Consider the following 8,482-nt stretch of genomic DNA (forward strand, 5'->3'; position numbering starts at 1 on the left):
GGTTCTGGGGGCAGTCGGGACAGGGAGAAGGGGTGGTTGGATGGGGCTGGGGTCCCCGGGGGGGCATCAGGAATGAGAGGAGGGGTTGGATGGGGCGGCAGGGGTCCGGGGCTGGCAGGGGACAGGGAGCGGGGGAGTGTGGATGGGGCAGGAGTCCCGGGGGGGGGCAGATAGGAGGTGGGGGCCAGGCCACGACCCCCTCCCCTAACCGGCCCTCCATACAATTTCCGAAACCTGATGCGGCCCTCAAGCCAAAAAGTTTGCCCGCCCCGTTCTACAGCAACAGCTCTGCCAAGCTGCTTCAACTAATCCCTCCACCATTCAACACAACTACACTCAACTCTGTGAAGGTAGTTGGAGTGCCTGCAGATAAATATTGGAATTGAAATCTGTGGGGCCCACCACAGCCAATGGCACATTCATAGATTCATAGATTCTAGGACTGGAAGGGACCTCGAGAGGTCATCGAGTCCAGTCCCCTGCCCGCATGGCAGGACCAAATACTGTCTAGACTATCCCTGATAGACATTTATCTAACCTACTCTTAAATATCTCCAGAGATGGAGATTCCACAACCTCCCTAGGCAATTTATTCCAGTGTTTAACCACCCTGATAGTTAGGAACTTTTTCCTAATGTCCAACCTAGACCTCCCTTGCTGCAGTTTAAGCCCATTGCTTCTTGTTCTATCCTTAGAGGCTAAGGTGAACAAGTTTTCTCCCTCCTCCTTATGACACCCTTTTAGATACCTGAAAACTGCTATCATGTCCCCTCTCTTAGAACTTCCTCATCTCTATTTATTAAGGCACCCCACTTTGGACTCATTCCCAGTAGTGATTGGAAGCTGCATTGTGGGGGTGGTGTATACCTTATCTTTCTATTTCTGGGTTTTCAGAGATTTAAGTTTAGCCACTCTCCATATGCTGGTAGCCACCAGGCATCACTGGGCAACTTTAACTCTAACTGGGCAACTTTAACTCTAAATGTTAAGGAAGTTTTTTGGAATTTAATTTAGGTTGTCTAACACTTTTCATTATACAAAATAATCTTCTGACCTTTTGTGGAAAAGCTGTAACACCTCCATTGTTTGCAGCAGATCTTTGAAATACAGTAGGTGGTAACCCCTTGGGTTACAGAAATTCCTTTTTTTACCCCTTGACATTCTCTTCAGGTTTTGCCCTGGTATTGTCTATTTGAGAAATTTGCAACAGTTTAATTTAAATCTGTTGAAAAGCAATAAAGCGTTTGTCTACACAGGAAAACTATACTTATAAGATGTGAATGTAAATGGCTGATGTTATACCAGTATGACTCCCTGTATGAACACTCTTATTCCAGAATAAGGGCAGGTCTACATTTAAAACAGTGACTAGACGCAGCTGCACCACTGTAGCGCGTAAGTGAAGACGCTCCTATGCCAACAGGAGAGCTTCTCCCACTGGCGTAGTTAATCAACCTCCACAAGAGGCAGTAGCTACCTCGACAGGAGAAGCTCTCCCACTGACATCGCATTGTCTACACTGGGGGTTAGGTTGGTATAACTGTGGGTATGTCTACACTGCGAAGTTGTCAACAAAACGTTTGTCTTTCACGGGTACTTAAAAAAGCCCACCCCCGTGAAAGACAAAAGTTTTGCCGACGCAAGTGGCAGTGTGAACACGGCTTTGTTGGCAGGAGCTCTCTCCTGCCGACAAAGCTAATGCCGCTCACCAGGATGGAAGTATTTTGTCGGCAAAAGTGCCGACAAAGAGCATTTACACACCCTGACTTTTAGCGACAAGGCTGTGTTGTCGCTAAAAGCTGCATGGTGTGGATTTTTCACACCCCTGAGCAACATAGTTTATACCGACATAGGTCTGTAGTGTAGTCCTGGCCTTATTCCAGAATATGTGTCCAAACAGGGAGTTATATAACTGTATCAGTTTAACTATACCTGTATGACTGGTAAAACTTTCCAATATAGACAAGCCCTTAGTTAACCAATGCACACCTGTGTAAAAACAGTCTTATTTCTGTGTAAGAACAGCTTCTTGTTAATCAACTTAATGTAAACCAAAATCCGAGTGGCCACACAGGGCTCTGCACTGGTTTAACACCACAGTGCAGCTTCCTCCTATGGACCAGCCCTGAAGAGAAGAGCAGCCTTTAGCGCCACAGCCCCGCGGAAGGGGTGTCGAGAAGAGGCACCGTCCGTCTGTCCTCCACCCCCATTCTGGCCACCCCCGCTGGCTGCTCCCATCGAAGTTCGCTTCCGCCAGCACTAGCCGTATGAAGCTCTGTCCCCCCGCCCTTCCCCGTCCTCTGCCCAGGAAGCAGGAAATGGGATCGGATCTGAGAGCAAGTAAGGGCAGCGGCTTCAGCAGGTGTGACTGAGCAGGCGCCGATCGCTGGCACATGCTCAGTGGCAGCCAGGTGCGCACACTGTCGGGAGGCAGATTCGGACACTACAGCTTGGCCCGTCTGCCCCGGCAACCTGTTTCCGGTCGGCTCGGTGGCAGAGGGGCGGGGCGGGGCGGGGCTTGCCTTGGCGGCGGTGTCAGTTACCCTCAAAATGGCGGATGGAGGCGGTGGAGGAGCCGGATCGGGAGCGAGCGGCGGGGTCCCTGTGCAGCCCCAGGAGCGGGCCATGGTGAGACTCCTGCCGTATGGGTCCTCCCGGGGGCCGCCCGTGGTGAGCTGGTAACCTCCGCGCGGACAGGTTGGAGCCTCCAGCGGATGGGAGCCCGACCCCCTGCCCGCTTGGGGGAGCAAGGGAAGCCCTGATTGCCTCCCCTTAGGAGCGGTGAGGGCCCCCATCCGCTGGGGGTTAGCGCCCCAGGCGGGGAGGTGCCGCTCAGTGTGGACTCACCTGCCCCCCTTTTCCCCATTGTCTGCCCTGCGGTCAATGGCTGTTTCCCGGTGGCACAGTCCCATGCGAGGGTGACACCCGTGCGCTGTGTAGTTACTACTGAGCCTGAGTTAGGTGACCAGCGACCATCGATGGTCTTGTAGAGATGATCTTCAGTGACAGGCGGAATAAAGTTTTTATTGCGCGGACTTGAAATAAGGGATGATGGCGATATTTTGCTTAAATGCAAGTTTCCCTGGGGTTGTGTACCAGAAAGACTGCTCGATATGCTTTAAGCAGCCCGTCAATGGCATGACAAGAATGGTCCTGATGCACCAGTAAAAGCAGAGTTGTAGTCGGCTACTCTCAGCAATATCTTGGAACAGGCTGTTAAAACAAGCAGTTGCCTAATAAAGGGTGATCTCTTGTATAGGTTTGGGTCACTAGTGAAAAATAATATTTTCATAAGGTCAGGTGTTGAATCAGTTGTTGAAAGTGATAAAATTCAATCATCCACCTTATCATTCTGATCTGAAGGTTGTCTTGGAGAATAATCTGTTGAAAGGCTCTGTGATTTTTCCCGGCCCCCCCCCCCCCCCCATCTTTCTAGATCTGCACAGCTCAAGTCGGGGTGGGGCCTATTATTCAGAGGCAATACACTTCATGCACCAAAGAAGTTACATTTAGGTTTAAGATGAAGGAGGACAAATATTCACTAACTTAAGTTCTGGGTTGCTATATGGAATTTACTCTTTGGGGCAGCTACATTTAGGGGCTCTTTATTCTTTATTGTTGCTTTATTATTATTTGTATTAGTGTCTATATGCCCATAGAACTGGAACTTACTTTCTTTCATCAGCCACTGGAAAGCTGATGGCTTCAAATGAAAATAAAGGGAACGGTATTGAATCAAAAACTTAAACATAAAATCTTGCCTGAAAACACTACTTTGAGAAATCTTTTAAAAGCATAATAGTCTACTCTCCTATAACAGGACAATGTTAAGTGGGAGCTGCACATTTATCAAGTAACTATTTTACCTATTTATCTTATACTTTTCAAGTAGACTTTAGAACTACCCAAGAAGGCAGCAGTTCTCAATCAGGGGTCTGGGGCCCTGTGGGGGGCTGCAAGCAGTTTTCAGGGGGTCTGCCAAAATAAACCAGAGAGCAGGGCTGGCGTTAGACTTGCTGGGGCCCAGGGCAGAAAGCCTGAGCCCTGCCGCCCGTGGTTGAAGCCTAAGCCCGAGCAATTGAGCTTTGCAGGGCCCCCTGTGGTGTGGGGCCCCAGGCTTGCTACCCTCTAACGCTGGCCCTGGCTTTTAATCTACTGGATATGCAGAAAAACAGTTGTGGTGGTACATGCGGGCTATAGAATTTTTATAGCATGCGGGGGGGAAGGAGGGGCTCAGACAGAAGAATTCAGAACCCCTGCAATAAGGTAGTCAGTGTCCAATGCTCAGAGTCTTCTGAGCTATAGATTGGGCTCCAATGTTCCATTGGCTTCTACTTTAACTAGCAAAACAACTGTTTTGTGTACTAAAGTAAAATTCAACGTTAGAAGAGTTTATTTTTAATGTGGGTTGGGAATTCCAGCTGCTTGACAGAATAGCAGGGAAAAGCAGAGTGTTAACGTGATTGGTAGAATGCAGTAGGATTGAACTGATTGATACCATTCAGCTCTCAGCCCCCAAATTCACAGAATAGGATATGAAATAGAAAAATAATAGACATGTTGTCATTGGATTTAAATTCAATATTTGGATTAACTTTAATAAGCCTATTGCAAAGCCTAAATGAGAGGATTCCTTTATCATAGCACTCAGAAATCTCATTTGATACTTTGTGATCTACAGATGAAAATCATCTTATAAAAGTTTGTTTGTGTTCCATTTCCATACACACCTGTTCAGATATCCACAAGTAGCTTCTGGAGAGGTGACCACCTTCTTCTCTGTGCATTATACCATCTTAGTCTCCCTAAAGGGATGTTTCTGTATCCAGACAAGTGCAATTCTCTATCTCCCAACCCCTTCCAAGGTAATGATCATTTAAATGAGGTTTGGTAAAAACACCCACAATTCATTCTCTTCTCTTCAGGACAAAACTGCTCACCATAGAGTAGAGATTAATTTTTTGAAAGGTCTTAGTACATTTACATGTGGAAAGACATTTTGTCTGTTTTTACAGAAAAAGTGTCTGAATACAACATAAAGAATGAGGAGTACTTATGGCATCTTAGAGACTAACAAATTTATTTGGGCATAAGCTTTTGTGGGCTAAAACCCACTTCATAAGATTCCTCTCCCAAGGATTCTTAGGCTACGTCCTCACTACGGGGGGGGGGGAATCGATTTAAGATACGCAAATTCAGCTACGCGAATAGCGTAGCTGAATTCGATGTATCGGAGCCGACTTACCCCGCTGTGAGGACGGCGGCAAATCGACCGCCGCGGCTCCCCCGTTGACGGCGCTTACTCCTACCTCCGCTGGTGGAGTACAAGCGTCGATTCGGGGATCGATTGTCGCGTCCCGATGAGATGAGATAATTCGATCCCCGAGAGATCGATTTTTACCCACCGATTCAGGGGGGTAGTGTAGACGTAGCCTTAGTGATGTATAATGCTATAGCACAACACTTCTGTAAACTAAAAACCATATCCTTCTAAAGCAGGGGTGGGCAAACTTTTTGGCCCGAGGGCCACATCGGGGTTGCACAACTGTATGGAGGGCCGGGTAGGGAAGGTTGTGCCTCCCCAAACAGCCTGGCCCCCGCCCCCTACCACTTCCTGCCCACTGACTGCCCCCCTCAGAACCCCTACCTCCTATCTAACCTGCCTGCTCCTGGATCCCTGGCTGCCCCACCCCCTATCCACACCCCCACCCCTGACAGCCCCCCCGGGACTCCCACCCCCTATCCACCCGCCCTCTGCTCCTCGTCCTCTGACCACCCCCTCCCGGGACCCCGGGATCCCACCACCTTATCCAACCCTCCCTGTTCTCTGACTGCTCTCCCGACCCCTATCCACATCCCTGCCCCCTGACAGGCCCCCCTGGAATCCCACTCCCAACCGTCCCTGTTCCCCATCCCCTGACCTCCCGCCCAGAGCCTCCGCCCCATCCAACCACCCCCTCCTCCTTGACTGCCCCCCGGGACCCCCGCTCCCTTACCTGACCCCCCCGCTCCCTGCCCCCTTACCAGGAGTAGGAGTTCACAGCCGTGACACCCGGCCAGAGGCAGCTGCGCTCCCCACGCTGCCCAGTGGGAGTGGCGGGCCAGAGCGCGGCCCGCGCTGCGGCATGGCTGCAGGCGAGGGTGGACAGTGGGGGAGAGGCCGGGGACTAGGCTTCCCGGCTGGGATCTCAAGGGCCAGGCAGGATGGTCTCCTTGGCCAGATGTGGCCTGCGGGCCGTAGTTTGCCCACGTCTGTTCTAAAGAGACACTAAAATGACTGGTTAATGCTTCATTACAGCGAACAGACCAAATGCCCTAAACAAACTGTGGATTCTGCCTGAGCTCTTTTGACAAAAGTTACACAATGAGAAATCCCAAAGTTAGTCATTTGCAAAGCAGCACATTGAGTTCAGGAGGAGTAGCCAAAATCCAAATCCAGATGCTGGAAGGGGGGAAGTATCGAATGGGGAGGGAAAGAAAGAAAATGATGTTATAGATGCAGCATTAACAAAAGCCAGGAAATATGGGAATAAATGCCATATAATAATCCTCCCCAGAGACCCCAGCTTCTTCTGTACACTTAACCACTGATATTTAAATACAACTTGTGCTGTTTATGCTAGGTGCAAAGTTGTGTTTGAAACTGTGTTAAACTGGGGTAGCTAATGCATTTTTAAATCGATCATTTTTTGTAGTTTAGACATTCTCTGTGAACGATTAGAAGGCAAAAATTATACCTTCACTTTATTAATTTGATAGTACTGTGTGTACAAAAAGTTTCAGTTTCACTGCTTCCCTGTAGAATTGGTCCATTTCCCTGTTTGGGTTTTTCCCACAGCAACAGAGGAGAGAGAACATTTTTAAAATATAGGGAAACATGATTGTAAACTGTAGGGAAACTCAGGGAAAATTTAGTACCTGAAACTGCTGAAGTTTTTGAGAATATGTTACTATTTTTTTTATTTTCTTGTTTGACTAGATTTCAAGTTCATGGTGCCCATTACAACAGTAAACTGTTCTGAAGTGATCCCATGCCTTGTCAGGGATCTGGTATTGAATTACCTAATAGGTCTCTCTCTTTTCTGACTTTCACGACTCCTTACTAGGGTGACCAGATGTCCTGTTTTTAAAGGGACAGTCCCATTTTTTGGGACTTTTTCTTATATAGGTGCCGATTATCCCCCACCCCCTGTCCCATTTTTTCACAGTTGCTATCTGGTCACCCTACTCCTTACAGCTACTACTCTGATTTTCTTCATTTGCATGACTAAAATTCAGGAACTGGACATAGTAAGTTAGGGGATTGGAATCTCTGACAAAGTACAGGGAGGCCAAGAGGATTTGTGCTTAGAAGCAGGAACAGTACTCCATGGTCCCTGAGAGAAGAGATCAGATCAATTGAAAGTCAACATTTGTACTACTACAGTCTGCTTTGCTTTCAGATTCAGTAACTGCAATACTAGAAAGCTTACAGAATACCTGTTAAATTTAAAATATAGCTTCGATCTTATGACTGTGATTGCGTACAATGAAAATTGAAGGGAAATCTCTCATAATTTAAACTCTGCTGGTGAGAACAATGATGGCCAGTGATTTGTTTGCCACTATGTCATCTAACTGCAGGGTTAGACTATGCAGTGGTAAAAACACTGGTGGTCAGAGTACATTAGACCTTTCACTATTCCCAGCACTATTGGTGGGAGATCACCTAAAGTTCTCAGTGTGGACAAGGACATAGGTGTACTGATGTTGAGAAGATGAGGCACTTTATGGAAATTATGGAGTTTAATAGTCTGATGTTAATTATAGGTGGGCCTAATAGCATTGCCTATTATTAAGGTTGCTCAACACTTCTCGTGATAAGATCCTGTTCTCAGTTGCTTAGAACTTTGTTGGCTGACAATATTTCAATGGTATCTGGTTCAAGTTGAATTTTTTGGAAAATTCCGATCAAAATAGTTCAGCCGTTTCCAAGAACGAGGCTAGGGAAAAATGTTTTGTTTATGTTACATTCTTGTCTTTGAAATGCTCTAATGCTCTCATGCTTTGGAGCAGGGACTTGACATTTGCCTAGCGGCGGACTTTGTGTTGTGCCTTTTGCTATCTCTGTGAAAATTTACCCAATTTTGGCCATGTTACAAGCCTTTGAAAAAATTGCAGTTTACACATGCCTAAAGACTTGCTAGAGCTTAACAGCTAAAATCTCTCAAGAGTCTATCCTCACTGAGAATGCTCTAGCCCAGGGGTCGGCAATGTTCGGCACGCGGCTCGCCAGGGTAAGCACCCTGGCGGGCCGGGCCAGTTTTATTTACCTGCTGACTCGGCAGGTTCGGCCGATCGCGGCCCCCACTGGCCGCGGTTCGCCGTCCCGGGCCAATGGGGGCGGCGAGAAGCCGTGGCCAGCACATCCTTCGCCCGCGCCGCTTCTCGCCGCACCCATTGGCCTGGGACGGTGAACCGCGGCCAGTGGGGGCCGCGATCG

The 8,482-nt window shown here is 48.1% G+C and overlaps 1 protein-coding gene across 2 annotated transcripts in view; it reads left to right on the forward strand.

The window, feature by feature from the left end:
* The first annotated feature begins 2,550 nt into the window (after positions 1-2,550).
* The window catches only part of UBR1 (ubiquitin protein ligase E3 component n-recognin 1), a 142,000-nt gene continuing 136,068 nt past the window's right edge, over positions 2,551-8,482 (forward strand). Inside the window, exon 1 of one of the 2 annotated variants that reach the window (XM_026651302.2) lies at positions 2,551-2,628. In XM_026651302.2, coding sequence (XP_026507087.1) covers positions 2,551-2,628 — 78 coding nt within the window. The remainder of the gene's footprint in view (positions 2,629-8,482) is intronic. The other variant, XM_026651303.2, reaches the window with a different exon arrangement.

The sequence above is a fragment of the Terrapene carolina genome, unplaced genomic scaffold, assembly GCF_002925995.2.
Source record: "Terrapene carolina triunguis isolate 2854851 unplaced genomic scaffold, T_m_triunguis-2.0 Scaffold96, whole genome shotgun sequence".
NCBI classification, from domain to species: domain Eukaryota; kingdom Metazoa; phylum Chordata; order Testudines; family Emydidae; genus Terrapene; species Terrapene triunguis.